Raw genomic sequence first — 20,567 nt, 5'->3', positions numbered from 1 at the left:
TATGCATAAGTTACATACTACTGGCCAATGGTCTTAATCTTATGCAACGCTGGGTTCTGTTAGCACAGTCTTGGTCCACACAATATATTTAAAATGTGAAATGGCCACATCACTTAAAAACTGAGAAAAATTACATTGAAATCTGGATTTCTGACTCTAGAAAAATAAGAGGACTGGTCAGTAATGGACCCGTTTATCCGCATGGAGCTGAGTAGAGGCTGCTCCCTTCAGAACAAGGCATGTGCTCTCCAGCTTAGCAGACCCCTCACTCAGCCTGCTTCACACACCTGCCGTGTTCTGCTCATTTCAGTGACTGACTTCTGTAGACATTAGCGTTTATGACTCTTGCTTTAGAGCCATTTCACCTATGTAGAAAAAGCAGTTCAAACCCATGGCCTACAGTCCATTTTTTACCTCTTCGTGAGTTGCAATGGCTCTACAAGGCTGTCATTGTCACTGGGAAACAAAGACCTCCCTGAAGTCAATTACAATCAAGTTACCTCTCTGCGTCTTCACCCAGTCTTGGGCCTGAAATGGCAGGGAGCTCTGCCACAAGCTCATTTACCTCCTGACAGCTGGAAGTTATTTAAAGCTCCAAAGAGATTTGAAGAACTCATGCTATGGTCTTGAGCATTCAGAGTGAAGATATTTTGTTTTTTGTTTTGTTTTGCCTTGTTTTTGTCAGACCAATCAATTTACTGGGCCAGTTTGGCTTTCGATGATCATCTCAGTCAGATACATGTTCTCATAAGGGTGGACTGTCTGGAGTTGAAAGTACAGGTTTTGCAGCTACATCATGGCAAGTGTGGATGTACATGCAATCAGGTGGCAAAGAAGTATTGGCAGATCCTGGCATGACAACCATTTTCATGTGATGAGGGATCATGGTATTTCCTCTTTCCAGAAGCTGCACAAGTGGCCAAGAACCTGCTGATGGGTCTCTGCATAGATTGAGGAGTGTTAGATAACCTTCTCCCCAAGGCAAAAAGTAGACAAACACTAATTTTGGTTGAGAGGAAATGCTGCTGCACTTTGAAAATGATTTTGACCCCTCATTAATTGAAGGACTTACTAAATGATGCTTTAAAAGCTTTTATGGTTTTTCTTATCCACCCCCTGACTCCAGACTGAGATTAGCCAGGGATCCTTTTGCAAAGAAAATACTAAGGATTCACAAGCAGGGTCAAGAAGCCCTCTTTGTCATCAGTAACAGCCCCAAGAATTTACCGCTGATCCACCATGAGCACATGAGTGGAAAAATATACAAAAAATATAAGGTCCTGACTGAGATCAAAATCTTCATACAGTGTAAGAACCCCAAAGATCTGGAGATGATTAGATCTGAACATTGCTGGGTTGTTCTACTTCCAATGGATTTAAAAAGAACATGCTTCCCCCCACCAAAATGAACCCTGGTTAAACCTAACAATAAGTGATCATGGAATTAGGTCCAATTCCATTGACACAGCCTTTTGCTCAAATGTCATCTCTGTGAAATTCTCCTTTATCCCACCAGGCAAGGATGGAGACTCCCTCTTTTCTGCTCCTAAGCACCCATACTTAGGTCTATTAAGGTGCTTATCATATTGTACTTAAGTGCTGCATCTTTTTAATAGGACTGAGAGCTCATTATTGTGTACTTGGGGTCTTGCACAATGCTGTAGATTTTTATAGAAGATCATGTATTTGTGAAAAGTAGGAAGGAAAGAAGACAGAGGAGGAAGCCAATGAGTGGACTGAAGGAAAAATAGGCTAAATGGATCAGACACTTAATACTACTTACCCCAAGGGTCTGGGTTCCTCCTCCTAGGTCTGGCACATGCAGCGTCCTGTGTCTTGGGGGCTTTTCCCACTTTAATAGACTGATGAACTCTTCTTCCTGGAAGCCTTCCTGCATCCCTCTCCCACCTACCCATCAGTGCTCTTTTTTACTTCCATTACACTATTAGCTTAGTTTACTTATCACTTTTGACTTGTAGGTTTTTGTTGCAAATACATGTGTCCCCCCACTATATTGTGGGCAACTCTAAATCCAGAATTTTTTTTCTTTCTTCAATTCCTAGAAGTTCCCTGGCACTAAGTAGATGCTTAGTAAATGATTTGTTGAATGAATAAATTCAGTGGAATCCCCTAACCCTCACATATTAACCTTAAAGGGCACCTATGTTAAATTTGAAAAGTTACTTATGAATTTCATCATGAGCATATGGATTATCTATTTAACTATTCACATCAAAATTTTATTTCTAGGGTTGGTGTCATACTATTATCTAGGGAGTTTCTGAGTCACCTTTCCCAGTCAGTTACTAAGGAACCCTAGAGCAGAACTCATTTCAACGTCAACCTCAAAAACAGAATGACTTAAAGAAAAACATATCAAAAACGCAGATCATTCTTTCAAAGTCAAATATAAATGTCAGTCTAACGCTTTCTTAATTTTACTATAATATTCATGTTATTGTAAAATGTTTTTTATTTCTCCAATTACATGAAATGACACAGAAACAAATGATGCATTGGTGAGTGGACATAAAATTTACATAAGCTGATCCAGTCTTGGGTAGAAAGAGGAACTTTAAGAGTAACTACAAGGGGAGTAGATGGGGCTACAAAAGTAACAGGAGCAAGGTCATGAAAGACACAAATTTATGCCATGTTATCAAGTTTGGACGTTACCCTACAGGATATACACCATAGGAAATGGAAAGTCCCTGGAAGACTTTCATCAGAGGAATGATGCAGTCAGATTAGCATCTTGGAAAGAACTCTCCTGTACAGTCAATGCACTTGGCTGTTGAGTCCTAATGCAAGGCTCTGTTAATGGGAATGGGTAGGAGATGTTGACAGGCATTTATGAAGTAGGAGGAATATAATTTGGTGACCAATTCCATGTGAGGCATGAGGAAATACCTTCCTTTGAATGTTTTGAAAATACAATTTACAAAACCAGATAAAATTATTTTCTTTATAGCTTGATTATAAATTTGGTGCCACGTCAAAACTGTAGAAGTTACTACCAGCCATCCCCTCTGTAAACTCAGAAGAGAGACATTAAAGAAAGAAAGAAAAAAGGTGTTATCCTAAGACATTGTTTTTCTTGATTTATAAGAAGCAAAGCACTTCCAAGGATCCAATGAAACTGAATTCTACCCAGGAATAGATTTATCATTAATCAGAGATTTTATTTTGCTCCAATGAATGCTTAAATTTTCAGTGAGCCTTTGATTGCGAGACCAGGGCCAAAACTGATATCAAGTGCATGGTCATTTAATCAACAATGCAAGAGAACACACACACAAAAAAAGGTTTAAGAAAATTGATCAAAGTATAAAGCTACAACATTCTATGTTAACAAACGTTTTAATACAGGCTTGGCTAAAAGATGCATACAGTGACTACCAAATCTCCAACCATAGGCAGCCAACACGATAAGAAGGAATTTATTAACTTGAAACAAAACTTCAGGTTGTGCACCTAAAAAATTACAAACCATTTAAAAAAGAAAATTAACAATGGAAGCAACGGTGACTATAATGATGGGATGCTTTTAAAGGAAATGTTCAAGTATTGTTTGTAAAGTTCTTCAGACACTAGTCTTTGAAAAGTTTGTGCAATCCCCATCTTTGCATAGTAAAAAAACAAACAAAAAAACCCAAACACCCAAACACCCACACATCATTTGGTAAAACTCCACAGCTCTATGTGAGTCATGTTTCATAACATGCACCTATGTGTACTGCTCATTTATCTAGTAGGAATGGCTCTAATTCAGTGGGCTCATGGAGTGTCTGGCATGAGCAGTGAAATTAGCCCACATCCCCTCATCCAGGTGTTATTACTTAACGCAGCAAAAGTATATCAGGTGAAATGGGAACCTGTCATCACTTAACACCTTGTTGGGTAACATTAAATGGTGATATGCTAGTGCTTTGAGCTCAAATTAATAAAAAGGAGTATTCATACCACAAACCACAAAACTCAGCAAATGAATGGCATGTGCAAGAAAAAATACAGCAAAGAGTTGGAAATCACATAACCTAATGCCACCCAAAGTAATTATAATCCATTGTTTACGAATTGTATGATTGCATTATCTTTCATATTCATACACATATAGCTTAAAGCTTGTGTACTTTACATATACAAACAATTTAACATTGGAGCATAGGTTTGGTTACCTATGAAACTGCCAGTGTAACGAAAAGTTACACTGACATTTGCCATATTTACATAATATTTGGGGACCACTGTGGTCTGATTTAAAATATAACATCGCACATTTACAATGTTGTATGTGAAATGCTCAAAAGCTACCAATAGAGATTTAACTTGTTTTGTAACCACCATGGTTTTTTTTTTCCTGTTAAGTCACCATGGTGTCTCTGGAAGAGTGGTGAAGTTAGTCTGGTGTACTTAGCAGCAGCTTAGTGTCTACTAGCGAATAGGATCCAGTAACAGGGAGATACTAAGCAATGCAGTAAAACGCACAGAAGCTAAGTAATCTGAGTTTCCTCCAAGTTGAAAGAACCATAACCATAACTATGCAGGGGGATAAAACCCGCATCTTATGAAGCCAGGGGCAAGGCCAATAAACCTGTAGATAGCCCTGTAATTACAGTATGAACATATAGCTATTTCTAGAGAAAGACGACATACTTGTGTAGCACCTATTACTCAGAAAATAATAAGATTAGGATGTTAGGTATGGCCTACTGTAGCATATAGAAATGAAGGTTTCTGCTCTATGAGTGTGATAGTTCCACAATTAAAGATAACTTTGGGAAATAAAATCCCACTGTTTAAGCAGTATATTTTTAGGAGATATTCCTTTCCAAAGTTAAAGTTGTAAGACTAGTGCCATGAATCTTGCTGAAAAGGGACTTCGAGCTAAAGCTAGCAACTGATTCAGAGTCACGCGGAAGTGAATAGACAACTGCATGTCCCATTCTTAAAGATAAGAAGGCATTACAGAAGGGTGGGCTCCTTGCGGGGCTTGAGTAAAGCTTGTCTTGAGATGGATGCTCACTGATGTGATCAGGTACAAGTTTTATGTTCTAAAACAAAGTTGGGACCAAATTTCTTTATTAACTTACTCACTTGCATGGAAGCTATCTTGACCATAAAAGGAAGAAGAAATCAAGTGAAAATGAAGTAAACTCAGAGGGACTTGGGAATCCAGATTACACCTGCAAATGTCTGGAAGGAAAAGAACATGAACTTGTATATAGTAGAATCCCATCATAATCCAGTACAACATTCCATGGATCAGAGAATACTATGGGTCAAACTATTTCTTGAAAACACAACACACAGAATTAAAGTATGTTGTAACAATGTTGACAAGAAGATAACTGCTCCTTCTCTCCCCATTAGCAATTTTACAGTGGAGTTCTACCATATATATTTTGAGGCAAGAAGTTGAAGCATGAATGAAATATTGACAACATGAATAAAATGGAAAGCTTAACTTTTTCCAAGCTTTCAACATTTAAAAATTATTATTTTTTTTAAGGCTTTAAGTTTATCCTCCTTTCACATTAAAGACAGGGAAAGAAAACTGTCAAAAACAAAAACTAAAATAATGAACTTGGCACTTTTGTGATTACTTTGAAAGGGTGTCTACTTTCTTACATTATATACATACGTTTATAATGACATCAAAAAATTTTAGAGACTTGTCAGAACATATATTTGCATTTACATAATCGTAGAGTGTTTTTAATATGGGTATTTTGTTGTTTGTGTCCCCCCTCTTTTGTTTGTTTTTGGTTTCAAGCATAATGACTTTAAATTGCACCTGATTCATGCCCAAGCTACCTCTATCTGTGGCTACATCTCTTTATAAGCAAGCCCAACAATCACTGAACAATATGTTACAAGACAGAAGGACAGAGACAAAGAAGGAAGGAGGGAAGAAAGGAAGAAAGGAAGGAAGGAAGGAGATAGGGAGGGAGGGAGGGAGGAGAAAGTAAGAAAGAGAAAGCAAGAAAGAAAGCATGAGAAAAGAAATAGAAAAGTTGAGGAGCAAAGGATAAATTCAAACTTACAGAGAACTTTTACAAGAAAATATTTCAGCACAGACAAGTGAAAATGATGTCAAAATCTCTTATTTCCATATTTACATTTATAAAAGAACTATACAATAGCATCATTGTTCAAATTCCAGCTCCCATTTCCAACAGATGCTCAGTCCAGGGGAAAAACAATGGAGAAAGTGAATCAACAAGAGTGGGACCCCCTGAAGTTCTGCCATGGCCTTCAGGAGTAGAGGGGCAGGGAGCTTAGTGAAGAGGCCCAGGCCAGCTTCTGTGTGTTCATCTGTCATCTTCATTTCAGGAATTCAGTTGCAGGTTTTGCTGAGGATTGGCTTGCTAGCTTGTTGTTGTATATATGCCATGCAGTTTTTACCCTTTCAAAAATTAGATCTTCATGCCAGTGGAGTTTGTCATTGGTAGAAAAGAAAAAAAAAATCATGCCAAATCATTTAGAAGATATTAAGTGCCAGCAGGCTGAGGGAAAAATAATCATTTGCTATTTTTTAATGGTTCTTTTTATTGCACTTAATTTTTTTGTTGTTGTTCCTTCTTCCTTTAGTTAGGAGAAAAAGATTCTGAAACATTTGTTTTATAACATGGTCTTTTGCCCCCTTTTTATAGACATGTGATGTGTGGAGTTCTTTGAAATTATCTTCATAAAGGTCAGTATTCTCTTACCCCATTCCTGTCACCCCAACTTTAGTTCTATAGTCACTACCACCCAATATTCTTGTTTACAGACTTAATAGTTCCGACCTCGCTGATGCAAGTATGTCAGACCCAGAATCCAACAGTCAAGGCCAAGTTCATCCAGTGCAGCTGATTCAGATGGGGCCTTGTTGAGTAGGATCGAACCTCCTCTTCTTGACATTTCTTCCAGAGTACGTCAAAAGAAGATGCAAGCAGAGGGGAAAAAATCCACAATATTAATCAGATCATGATAAGAGAAGAGTGATGATAGTGACAATAATGCTAGTTCCAGAGTAAAGTAATCAATTCACACCGAGGCAGACTTTCCAAAATAACTTGAAATTGAAACACAGAAGAGCTAACACTTTGGTTTGTCTTTATAACATCTCTACTAGAGAATGTCCAATTGTGAAGACCAAAAGAACCTTGACGTTTTCATTTTAAATCATAGAAAGTTTCAATGGTCCAATTTATCTCTTTATTTCAGAAGAAAATAGCCTTGCTAATTAACTAGAAAATTAATATGGAGAGAGCTTGTCCACTTAGAGAGCTATTAAGAGAACTTAGAAAAACTCTGAGGTCTCAGAGCTACGTTCTTCCAGAGCTCAAGAGTTCTGTATCAATTGGCCTTTAAGAAGGTGGCAAAACAGCTTTGCTCTACTCAATTATCTTGCTGCCTTGGATGTATGAACTTTTACACCAACCTGGAACCAAGCATTTTTCATATTTAGAAAGCTGAAGAACAGAGTGCACAATAAGACAGTATACTCAAAGGAGAATGGACACAGGCTTGGGTTAGTTAAGCAAATGCAGCAGTTTAGCTTAATTGAAAATAAGCAAGTCAAAATGCCTTGCTCACAGTGTCCAGTCTCCTAAAAAGTGGTTCCTAAGTTTGAAAAGAGAAAGAAAAGAACCAGCGAGACACTATAAGGCAACAACAAAAGTTGGTTGCAACCTCCCCATGGTCTGGCTTCATGTGGGGCATCAAGCAAGAGGCTCATGCATTTAGTCTGCAGACTAGGTGTGTGCAATGCTGCTGCCACTGAGGCTTCATGCAAAACTGGAGACTGGGGGGTCCCCAAGATCCCTCATTCCCCTGCCCACTCACACAGGACCAGTTTGACAACCTCACAGGCCCTAGGTACCAAAAATACTAGAGTTTTCCTCCTTCCTCTTAGGTAATCCAAAATAAAAACACCACCAAAGCACAAAACACATTCAAAGACATTCTTAAAAGTTCTTATTTTTCCCATATTGACCACGGTGATGCTTCTCTTTTGAAATATCAAATATGAAAATCTTTAAAGAAACCTCTTTTCTTTTTTAAGTTTTCATTAAAAGTCTTCAATAACGACCTAAGCCTTGGCCTAGCAGGTAATCCAGTGCTGCAAACACTATTTGCCATAGCACCAAGTCCTTTTCTTTGCCCTTCTCACTCAGCAATCTTTTGAGTCCACATTCTTGAAAGCAGGCATTGCTGAAGCCACCCAGGAAACACAAGTGATCAAAAAAGAGAATCCCCTGTAATCTATCTTTCATTGAGAGAGTTTGCCAGGGAGCAAGGATCTGCACCTGCTATCCATGCTCATACCCCTTGAAGGTAGAGGTATAAGGAATCACACTTATCCTTTGTGAGTCAAGAAGGAAAAACAGGGACAGCCTCACCTTGTGAAAAACTAGGGCCCCAATCTTTTTTTAGCTACATATTGCTGGAGCTCAAGAGGAATATTAAACTGTCTCCTCAATTAATATGAAAGTAGAGGAAAGCTGGCATTGTGCATGTAAATGACTCTTTTGGTCACTTCTAACCCCCTTATTCAAATTTTGGAAATGTCAGATAAATAGCCATTTCCAAGGTAATAATGGCAATCCTGTTCATTTTTAAATGGGGATATGAAATTCCATTCCAGGCTGGCATACTGACAACCTCTGGTTTCCAAGTATGTGTGCTCCTTTTAAAAGTTGGTTTCTGAAGTATAGATTGCACTTTTTATAGAAACAATGTTCAGGAGCACAGCAGGGTTCCCGGGTCAGCCCAGAAAGCTCAACCACCCTGTAGAAGTATCTATTTCCATAGGAAATGGGCACTGCAAGAACATATCTCCTCCACTGATGTCCCAGCAGGGAGAAGGCCTGCTGAGGAAAAGAGGAGGCAGGGTCCATGGGTGGGGAAAGAGAAGGGAACTCCTGTGGTAATGCTGACTGCAAGGGCTCGTCAAGCATCAGTTGTAAAACCTCTGTGGACCACTGTATGTGGAGAACAGTGTGACCTGAATTTTCCCTACAAAGAAATTCTTTTTGATCAATTTTAATGTGAAAGTTCAACTATCTTGGGAGGACACTTGCTGCCTTCTTTCCCCGACTGTTTCCTCTGAATACCCTCTGCTCACTAGGATTCTAAAGGCATTAAATGTTCACATCATAATCTGTAAAATAGTTCTGGATCATCCTAAAATATTAGCATAATCAGTAAACCTTACATTGACACAATTTTCATCCATTTTTACTATTTCTGAAAAATCTATACTTACTTCTACAATATATATTATACATATACACATCTATACAAAATTAAAACAACCCTTCAGGTAACAATCACCATCTCAAAGTTGTCAAGCCTTCAGGTGTTCTTTCAGGGTACATATTTCTCCACCACTATTATCTTCTTACATTTCTGCACTGAGCAACCATCCCCTCACACAGAAACACAGAAACTGAGCAGACTCAGAGCCTCTCACCCAATACATCCTAGGCCATCTTCGACTGAGTTCACTTCCCTTGGGGACTGATTCAGGGAGCTATAGTGTCTTCCCGGCCAGCCTGGATGCTAATGTCACCCACACACTAGGGTCTGAATGAGCAAGTGCCTAACTGAGGAGTCCCAGGCACTAGAGGAAGCAGGCTTGTTATTTTGCACTCGCACTGAGATATGGCTATGGAATTCAGATAAGCAGCAGTCTGGTTATCCTTCTCATGGAAAGATTAGTTAAAATTGATTCTGTTTCCTAATTCTGTAAAAGTCAAAAGCTAAAATGAAAAAAAAATTTAATCATTTGAGAAAATATAATTAGCAATATTAAGGTTCTTTCAAATTTCATCCGACTTGACATTCAAACAATTCAGTTAACTTTCCTCGTGGTAATCCAGATACAGTCCTTTAAATTTAATTTTATGTGAATGCATAAAATATCTTTAGCACGTCCATAAGCAGTCTTTAGTATGTCCAATGAAATGGAACACAGAACAGATGGAATCTCTAAGAGCTAAAGTCAGGCTCTGAATGAACTTGCGACCTAAGTAACTTCTCAGAGAGAAGAAAACATATATAACAATTACACAGACTTATTAAATTTACCATTTTTAATGTCATAAGCAGCCATATTTTTCTAGGACTGACACAGTATACTATGGTTGGAAGAGCTCAGTATCTATCCCAGAATCACTGTGATAAGAATTTGTCAACAACTATGTCACTGTTACCCACAAGTTCTTTTCCTACCATCAACCAGAATTTCTGTTTCACCTATGGCCAAGTCCGTTATGCTTCTCACCCTTCCTACGCTTTAGGGAAGATGCTACTAAAATGCTCTTTCATCTGTTTACTTTTCTCCAATACCCAGTAAAAACAATAGCTCTAATAGATGAATTGGGCAGCATTACTATTCAACACTGGGTAGGCAGCACAAGTCTCCATGAGTTAACCAGGAGAGAGGTTTGGAATCCTCTTCACAATAGTTCACAGCTTTATTCTGCATGTATAGATGATTGGGAGGAAAAGGAGAAGAGGGAAAATGAATGCATATAAGAGGAAAAGTTGACAGATTGGTGTACCAAAAGCCTATGATCACTTTTCACAGGATCTCTCAGAGAAAACCCCAAAACCTGGGAATCCACAGACTAATCATCCCTTGTACCCGCAAACTTCTGGAGTATGGTGTTGGCCCAGGTTACTAAGGTTTACCCACCACATTACCTAATATGTCAAAACAGGTCAGAGAAAATAACCCACCAAATAAATGTTTTTGTTTTTTTTCCTTTTCAGGAATTCCACAATCCAGTATGGAAGTCTTTGTTGCCTTTACTGAAGCTTTCAGAGTCTACTCTTCTGGTAAAAAGAGGTCACCTAAACTTATAATATTTTCAGACCACAATACCTTTGATAAATCTTCATTACTACTTAATACTCAAAAACTAACACATACGCACACGTGTGCTCACTCACATAGACTCATGCTTTTTACCACCTATTCGGGAGAAAACATGGCTTAAAAAATACAAACAAAAAATGGCAGACAATGTCAGCACTTAGGGCATAGCTGCGTTCTCCTTTCTACCTGAACAGGTCATGTGTGGTATGATACTTCTACATCTAAATGACTCAGTTTTATATCTTCTAAAGAAATGTGATATTATAAAAAAGCATTACTTTTCCTGAGCATTTAACATATTTTCCTTTAATCTGAAAGTTTATGTACCTTCAAATTCTTCAGGTCACTAAGCTAATTACTCTTCTAGGAATAAAACCTGATTTCAGGAAGAATACCCAGTAGCAGTGTTTAGAGCAAGCTTTCTTAAAATCTATTTCTCACTTCTGATTCTAAAGGAATCTCTTTAAATTTACATAAAATCCAATGAAAAACTCAATGGTTTTCAGTTCAACTAGCAAATAACTATACTTCCAAACATCTCTAATGATAATAGACTACTAATCTCCAAAATTGTCACAGTAGTGGGAAAACCTAAATGCTATCCTTTGACACCCAAAGCCTTTCACTGTGAGGCAGAAGTTAGCTATTTAAAGTTTAACACTAAGGACATAGCTACTATTAAAATCTAAAGCAAATTAAGATCCTCATGCAGTAACAATAGTTAATACAAAGAGCAGCTGCTTCTCCAAATTTAAACTCATAAAGTTATATGTTCAAAAATTATTTTTAGTATTTTTTTTCTTTGCCTTTCTACAATGATTTCTTCTAAAGTAATTATTAGGGTCATAGGCAATGGAAAGGGGTTTAACTTAGCTTAGCGGAATGGGTGTCTACATAGCAATCTACACACAGCAGTCAACAAAGGCTGATTCTCAACTCACAAAGTGTAGATTCCTCCCCAACTCCCCTTTATTATTTTTTTCTATTCTGATGATTAGACATATCTCTTAGATATAAATGATCTGTACAGGGCCTAATCCACTTATATACACAGTGATAAAGGCTTTTCCACTTTTCCCCAAAGAAACATGCAATTCAAGCTGTGAGCTAGGCCAGGCCACTGTTTTGAGGTCCTGCTATACAGAATAGTGCTTTTATCTCCAAACTTCAAAATGGCAAATTTGGCATCACATGTGGCTGGGTGGCAAAGATCATAGTTAGACTGTTTTCCAGGCCTCTAAAAGTGAGATTTCCTCATGTCAAGCAGGCATCAGCCTGGAAATGAACTGGATTTTTTTCTGAGACATACATGTGAAAAAATTCAAGAGAGCATTACAACAAAATAATTACAGAGTATGGAACTACTATAATGTACAACCAGCTTTTAATAGTAGTGGGGGCACTGAGAGGTTTTTACTTGAATTGGGCCAGTCCAAACAAAAATATACTCTTTTATTAGGTGCCACATGAGTGATGCATTATTATCCAGGTGATGTTTTGTTAATACCATGACAAGGAATTCAAATGTGAACTGCACATTTTGTGTATGCTTTTTAAAACACAGATACCAAACAACTGTTTGTTAAACAAGTTGAAGGCTATAAATATCTTTGTAGATTAGAAGTATCATTTGATAACAGCTTTTCAAGTTGAAGCCACTCAAATACTATAGTCTTACTCATTAAATCTTTATATGATATCAAAATTAGCAGAAAATGTTACATTTATTTAAATTGTCTTTTGTTTTTTTGCTTTCATAATCAGTGTCTGATAGTAACATTCTGGCTCGTTTAAATACACTGAGTGCAGGATTCCAAATATAAAATAGAATATGTCTGATAATAACATTTTGGCTAGTTTAAATATACTGAGTGCAGGATTCCAAATATAAAATAGAATAAAGTTCATAATTAAGATACTTATTCAAATAATTCAGGTCAAAAGCTTTTTTAATTGAGTAACCAGATGGAGGCAAAGTGGGTATTGAATTGAGGCAAAGTGGGTATTAAATTTGGGTAGGTCTTATTTCCCACTTAAATTTGTTTTTATAAATCTGCTTGACACTTAATTTATCAAAGGGAATATTTGGCACAGGAGATAAAGCTGCCACAGAATGAAAAGATGTAAAAAGCAATTATTCAATGAATCTGAGGTAAGGAAATATCCAAACTGGATAAATCAAGTCTAAAATTTTTAATTATAATTAAGGCCTATTTGTGATTATCTGGCTTGTTGTTTATTTAAAGTTAGTTCAGTGATCAATGCACACTCCAACCTAAAAGGTCACTATGAAATCACACCAGGCCTACCAGTCATGTCAATATCAGCAGTTAATTATAAAATATTAAGTGTCACAAAACTATGGACTTCAAACATCAATTTGGTTAGGAAATTAATGAAAACATATTTTTAAAAATCTGTTTCTTATAAGATAACAAAGCTTTTCAAATCATGAAGCTACATATAATAACGTTACACATGAAAAATAATGACCAAATGGTCTTTAGGCTGTGAAAACCTAAAAAATAAAGAATATCAATGGAATATAAACCAATTTATATATCCAATTTATATATATATTTATATCCAAACAGATATATGTAGTTTATACTCACTTATTTTTGACTACAGTGTTTCCTTGATTGTTGGTTAATAAATGAATGTCTCAGACTGCGTGCTCCTGAAAGCTAGAATGACTTTAATGGAACAATTTCCACTTTGTTTTCCTTAAACTAGGGCACATTAATTCCTTATACATTTCAGTTCATGTTTTCCCACTTGCCTGAAGATGACACTTGAAGTTTCGTTTCTTCTTTCTAACCCATTTCTAAACAAAAATATTTATTTTTAGCATAATACTTTCAAAACTTGAAATCTTGTAGCAGGAACTCAAAACTTGGTTATGTAAGCAGAAAAGAGAAGTGCCAGAGCCACTGAGAAGACATGCGGCGTTGCTTACTTAAATCCCCATCCTGTGCCCCCAAGGACAATAGCCGCTACCAGGATGGCACCAGCGATGGAGCCTATTATGAGATTGGTGGCACTAGGACCTGTGACAAAGGATCATGGGAAGAAAGTCGTATAAGCCGCCACTTTCGTTACCACAAGGGAAAGGCAAGTAAACGGTTTCAGGAAGTAAGCATCCTGTGTAAAATGTCGCTAAACATTTAAATCGCCTTCTGTTTACTTATCTGCATTTGAGATGCTATGGAAAGCTGTTCCTTGGATTTGTATTCCTTTTCATCTAAAGTTTCTGTACCACTGACAATTCAGTTCCATTAAATTCACCTTTTGGGGAATTTGAAGCAAATATGCTCAAATTGCTCTTGTTGCACATCTTTCTTCTCCCCTTTCCCAGTATCATGTATCAAACAAGTAAAAGAGTGCATAAAGAACATGGTTGTTTTAGAAGTACTTTAATCTGACTGACGAATGAGGGTGTAAAAAGAAGGAAAAATATTCTACTAAAGTGCTCTTTGAAGGAGCACATAAAGTTGTCTGAATCTCTTAGGTTTTTCCCTCTCCTTTTCTTTTTTTTCTTTTATTATCTCCTGCTTGGAGACAATTAAATTTTAGAGGTCAGAAAGAGGTTATTAATGAAGATCTGACTCTGTAGCCTTGTCCTTTTGAAACATACTTCTTCATGGTCCTTACAGGGTTAAAGGGCAAAATGGGACACCCAAGGCAAAACATAAAGGAAGCATTCAGATAATTTTGGGGAAATGGGAAAAAAAGTTTCCTAAGGGTCAACTGAGAATGTCTTTCAAATTCCCATTTATTACTTAGAGGAATTTGCAGCCTGGAGATAGAGGAAAAGAAGAGTGGCAGGAAGGACCCCAGACAGAAAATACAAGGTGAAGTTTCTATTAGTTGTTTAAGTATGATACATGATGCACTAACTCCTCATCACTCACATGAAACACACCTTAGCTCAGCATTTTAAGATCCAAACAAAGCTAAATTTAGTACGAGATTTATTTAATATATCACATACCCTCAGGATGCTAATTTACAAATAGAGTGCCCCAATAGCAAACTACTTTCAGTCCTAACTATGCATCCCTAGTACAGAAGTCCCAAGGCCAATTTTGCTAGTTCCTCAAAAATCCTCTTCAGTTTGTGTACATATTCATTTCTATGTAGAAAATTCTCTTTTCTGCTCACATCAGCCCTCAACTGTGTACATAAATGGATGCCACTTTTGGCAGCACTAAAATTGTGTGCATTTTGTGCTTTGGCTCAAAGAGATCACCTAGTGCTTGTGGGTGTGAGTGGAAAGGTGGAGGAAACTGCACTGGGAGTGGCAGGAGGATGCTGGTCTCTTCAGGCTCCTGGGTTTGTGACATGCTTCTAAGAACACCTGCCACCCACTGAACACGAATCTCAGTGTGCTTCAAAGATACACCAATAATAACAAATAGTAATGAGAACAATAAAAGCAGTTTAGAAACTGTACATTGAGCACTTACTATATACCAGATACAGTTCAAAGCAATTGACATATATTATATTATTGGATCATCACAAAAACCATAGGGTAAAAACCATAGAACAATGACTACCTCTGTTGAATACATGAGAAAATAGAGGCTTCTAGAGGTTAATAAATGATAGAGGCAAGATTTGTCTGACTCTAAAACCTATGCTCTAAATAAGGAGACAGCAAACTACTGCCCACAGACCAAATCTGGCTGGCCACCTGTTTTTACAAATAAAGTTTATTGGAACACAGCCTGCTCATTCATTTACATATCATGTATGGCTGCTTTCATGCTAGGACCAGAGTTGACAGGTTGTGACAGAAACTATGGGTGTGGCCTCCAAAGCCAAAAATATTTACAATCTGGCCCTTTACAGAAAAAGTTTGCTAATCTCTGCTCTAATGAGAAATTATCCCATTTACATTTATTTCCTTCCCACATTTTAATAGGGAATCAATTTTGAAACAAATATTTAAAAAATAATTTATGCCACCATATACACACTCTATAGTCTAGACATTATACTTTACTATCTTAAAAAGCATGGGTTGGAATTAGAATAAAAACATAATTCATGAGAGATGAATTGTGATTTCCAATTCTAAACTAAGGATTAGATTAAAAGCAAAAAAATATGTCCATGTAATCCTTAGTAACTAAGCGAATATCATTTCAATTTGGAAATGTTTAAACAATCTATATTTTACTATGCTAACTTTATTTTTTTAAATCTACATTTACTTTTTCAGCAATTATGGCAAAATTTAGAATTTGATGGGAAAAATCAATAAATTAATACATACAAACAGTGCATACATCAAGAATAATTTTTTTAAAAAACCAATTTTTATAAAAATATATATATATAAATTTGTATGAACTTACCTGACACAAGCAGAAATAGCCACAAACCCACAACACTGGAAAGGATGAATGAAAACAAATGCTAGTAACAAGGACTATGTTTAACAAAAAAAAGGCCTTTTTGGTTTTGCCAATCTTGGAGACTCAATGGGAAGACTGTTAAAATTCATCCTTTCATTCAATTAGTACATTTCAAGACACTATAATTATGGTTAATAAATAATGTAAAAAATTGATTTGGGATGATTTTTGAAAAGTATCTTTCTTCAAAGGGGAATTTCACTTAAATATATATAGAGAATTTCCCCTGCAAAAGGGATCTAACTCCAGTACATAATCCAGTCAAGAGATCCAAGGTGAAATTGCACAGGACCAATTTCTTATTTTCTCTAAAAATTTTTACCTCTGTTATATATTTATTTTCTAACAAATAAGGAGAAACCCAACATCTGTTCCAGTATTTCCAACTTCTCCTAGGCTAACTTGTTTCACAGTTCATACCAAAAGAAGATCCAAGTCTGGTTAAAATCCTTCAATTCTGGGCGGAGAGAAGGTTCATGTACTCTTCAACACCAGTTTTATGTGTGGACTTGCTCACTTCTTAATGCCGTTTCAGTGAGTCTAATGTATTTCAGTGGTCTCCCAATTCCAGGACATAAGAACAGCATCTGTGTACTCCAACTAACGTGACTAAGGAGGAATGTATCTGATTATCAGCACAGAGGATATCCGGTGATTCCTTAAGATACAAATAATTCATTCCTGGACCAAAGTGAAACGTTACCACCACCACCACCACAGTGAACAGAAAAGACAGTAGGTGAAGGGGTATTCTGTCATTTGTAAATGCTCTCTCTCTAATTAGATAGCAGGAAAAAAATCACAAAGCTCTTTTAGTCCACAGATCAGCAATCTCATGAGAGTAAAATCCCACGAATAACTGGCAACTATTTTGAGGCTGTGCATTAAGTATAGAGCAACCTAAATGAAGGCATCAGGAGAAGTGGATTTCTGTGAGAGGCTAATGGGCAAGTGGCATAAAATATTTAATACACTGGTTACTTCTGAAACAAACCCACCAGCTAATTTCTAATTGTGTACTTAAGACTGTGCACATTGGATGAAATATCTTTTCATACTTAAGGTTGCTAGTTCCCAAATACCTATGCAAAATTCAAATTTGAATTATTAATCTATTTTATAAGAAAAAATGAGGCAGTATACTAAACATCCTTTTTTTTTTTAAAAAAAAAATTAAGCTGAAGCCTCTTATATCACTCTAAAAAAATGGAGAAAGTATTAGTGGCTACTGTTCAGATTATCTTTAAAAGGTGCTACAAACGTTAATAATTCCTAGTTGCATATGTGGATCTACTTGACTAATGAAGACTAAATTCATTAAAAGAATTCTAAGAAGAAGCATTTTTGCCAATGAATAGTAAAATAAATCTAGATTTTAAAAAATAGCTTTTACAAGTGGAGGAGCAATGGAAACTTGGACCACTGACTTAATGGTGAATATCGCAAGCAACCCCAACATTAATTATGCCCCACATTGTTCCAGACAGGAGAAGGTTCTGCACTGCACGAGAAAACCACAAGACACAAACACATCCAAGTCACACCACGAGTAGCACTGCTACAGGAAACACAGACAATGAGACAAAACACGGGGTGGGGAGGGGGGAACCAAGGGTCACCTCACACATCAGCACCAAACAGAAACACTCTGAAACGCATAAAGATGCTTACTCTATTCCCCACCCTGTGCCTCCAAAAATCACCCCCAGGGCCAGAATGGTACCTGCCACAGCCCCTATTAGCCTGCTTGTGGCCATGCTCACTGTGTGGAGGGAAAAGGGAGATTTTTTAACGAAGGAAATTACACACCAATTCCACCAACATACATAAAAATCTAGTAAGGAAATTCTTTGAAAGTCAGTTAAATATTAAAATCTTTGCTTTAAGATTTATAGTTCAGATCTAAACACACACTGAAAATATTTGAGGAAGAAATTGAATTTACCTTCAACTCCACAAATCCTACTTAAAAACAATCATTTAGAACTACTTTTAAACACATAAATAATCTAACTTGAGTTATAGTTTCTACAAAGTGTGAGATAAAATAAAAATATAATTTAAATTGCATAGCAGCAAATCTGTATTTTAATAACCAAAGTAATAAACCATTAGGATGTATTTTATAAAATTCTCAAGCTGTAAAATATGCATAAGAAACTAGGTCTTTGTAAAATTAAGAATGTAGCATTCATGGTTTTGTGAAAAATCCTTACAAATTAAAAACAGATTTTTTTTAAATTAATGCATTTTTACCTGGAATATTATTTAAAAGTGTATTTCAAATAACTCTGTGATGTCTGGATTTTTGTCAGAGTATTTGGACATTTTGTTGTTGTTGTTGTTCATAGTTTCTGGTGTGTGAATTCCTCACCAAAAGGAAGTTAGGGTCTCTAGGAAACTATTAATTTCTTTTGACCACCGAGTAGAAGATTACTACTGACTGAAGACTCTCAATCCCTGTGCATGGCTGCTTCTGTTCACAGCTTTTGTATATTGGAAAATCGACCTAGAATGTGTCGGGGTCCCCAGGGTTCCCCCTGCACAGGTAAAATGAAATTTGGTAATGAAGCAGGAAGCCAGATTACTTAGGGCTTGTGTGTATGTGTGTGTGTGTGTGTGTGTGTATGTGTGTGTGCACGCATGCCCACATATGCATGAACTACATCTCACATTTCTAAGTGAATCAAAAATACTGACTTCAAATTACTTCACCAATGAAAATAAAAATTAGCTTCAACACAATCCCACAGTTGTGTGCCATGAGACACAGTGAAACAAAACAAAGAGCCATAATGAATCTAAGTCATAATTTTTTAAGGGTTAATATTGGGCTCATTGACCTTTTTAACCAAACATCTCCCAGAAGAAGAGAAAATGTTGAATCAGAAATCCTGTTGAGCAACTGTACAATTACTTCATTTTATCAAGGGGTAAATAACACAAGTGACAGATTCTAGTTTTATCATTAACTAAATATAAGTCCGAGTTCTAAAACAACAAAAAAAAATGGGGACATGACAGAAAACAGAGAAAGTCTACTGAAAGCAAGCACTGAAGGGAAAGAGAAGATCAACACATAAGGTAATGGTAATGTTTTCCAAATATCACAACACATTATAATTCAAAATAACCTAAACTATAGCTCAGATTTTTAAACTGTGGAAGCAAACACTGCGATGGAAAGGTATTCCAAATATAAAGCCTTTTTTAAAAGACCTTGGACAATTATTTTCAGAATACTAAATTAATTAGGATACATTATTTTATAACGTTTTTCCCCCTCAAATTTTAGGTATTTGTTCTCTGGGCCAAATACAAGGAAGCCCTATTAGCTTCTTCAATTCTTATATAAACCATATATGCTAAATTACAGGAAAAACAAATGCTCCCAGGAAAGTGTGATACTAAATGAAAACTCGCTGATTTTTAAAAATTGTAATAACTGCATGAATGGTAAATAAAACAACAGTTTAAAAAGGCTTTGGATTTGCTATGGATGTAATTTCTCACTGTGGAAACAAGAGAATTAAGCAGTCCATCATGCAGATACTGGAAAAACAACCAGACGGATAAGGCATATCTATGGTTACTTCAAATATTTATTCAAAAGATACAGATATAAACTATTACCTCTGCTGAGTAAGAATAATCATATCCAAGCTCTTAACTGATATGTATTCTTACCATCAAAGCAAGAAAAAATAAAGTGGGAAAATAGTTCTTTCAAAAGCATCCTTTTACTCCAACCACTTTTTGTTCTGTTGTACTGAAAATATATGTCAAGATTAATTTGATTCTTTGTCATTATACTTAACAGGGTTATCTCTTCAGGTAGGTAGTGACTCAAGTTGTTTTCCAACGGATATGGATTAACTGAGTGGCTCATAGGTGGGTGGAGTTTTAGAGGGAATGTTTGAAAATTGAGGTTTCAGCTGTTCTTCACAGCTACCAAAAATTCCTTGGCCCTTTCGGGGCCTATGATCTAGTTGTACTTCTTTTTCATTTATTATGTACTGTATTCATTCACCCTCTTATCTACTCATCTACCCATCCGCCCACCCATCCATCCACCCAAATACTCATTCATCCATCTACTGAATATCTCTTTCAGTGGGAAATATGCTGGGCACATGATTATAAACTTTTTCTTCTCATCCTAACAAACCTGGAGATGGAACTCTTAGAGCTTCTAGCTTATAACACAGAACATAACATTAGGAACATAACTTTGCTCCCTGCTTCTCTGACACACTTACCTTTCATTA

At 36.5% G+C, this 20,567-nt stretch overlaps 1 protein-coding gene and 1 long non-coding RNA gene across 3 annotated transcripts in view; one reads left to right on the top strand and one right to left on the bottom strand.

Annotated features, from left to right (window-relative positions):
* Positions 1 to 3,322: 3,322 nt before the first annotated feature.
* Positions 3,323 to 20,567, bottom strand: part of ADAM23 (ADAM metallopeptidase domain 23) — a 166,427-nt gene continuing 149,182 nt past the window's right edge. The window contains exons 25-26 of one of the 2 annotated variants that reach the window (XM_037849407.1): positions 13,833 to 13,923; positions 3,323 to 6,908 (exon numbers count right to left, since the gene is read on the bottom strand). In XM_037849407.1, coding sequence (XP_037705335.1) covers positions 6,860 to 6,908; positions 13,833 to 13,923 — 140 coding nt within the window. In that variant the 3' untranslated portion in view covers positions 3,323 to 6,859. The remainder of the gene's footprint in view (positions 6,909 to 13,832; positions 13,924 to 20,567) is intronic. The other variant, XM_037849408.1, reaches the window with a different exon arrangement.
* The window catches only part of LOC119544186, a 29,469-nt gene continuing 28,167 nt past the window's right edge, over positions 19,266 to 20,567 (top strand). Inside the window, exon 1 of the long non-coding RNA XR_005218784.1 lies at positions 19,266 to 19,383. This is a non-coding gene — a long non-coding RNA (uncharacterized LOC119544186). The remainder of the gene's footprint in view (positions 19,384 to 20,567) is intronic.

Source organism: Choloepus didactylus, chromosome 9 (genome assembly GCF_015220235.1).
Source record: "Choloepus didactylus isolate mChoDid1 chromosome 9, mChoDid1.pri, whole genome shotgun sequence".
Lineage (NCBI taxonomy): Eukaryota > Metazoa > Chordata > Mammalia > Pilosa > Megalonychidae > Choloepus > Choloepus didactylus.
This window is presented reverse-complemented; position numbering and strand designations above follow the sequence as displayed.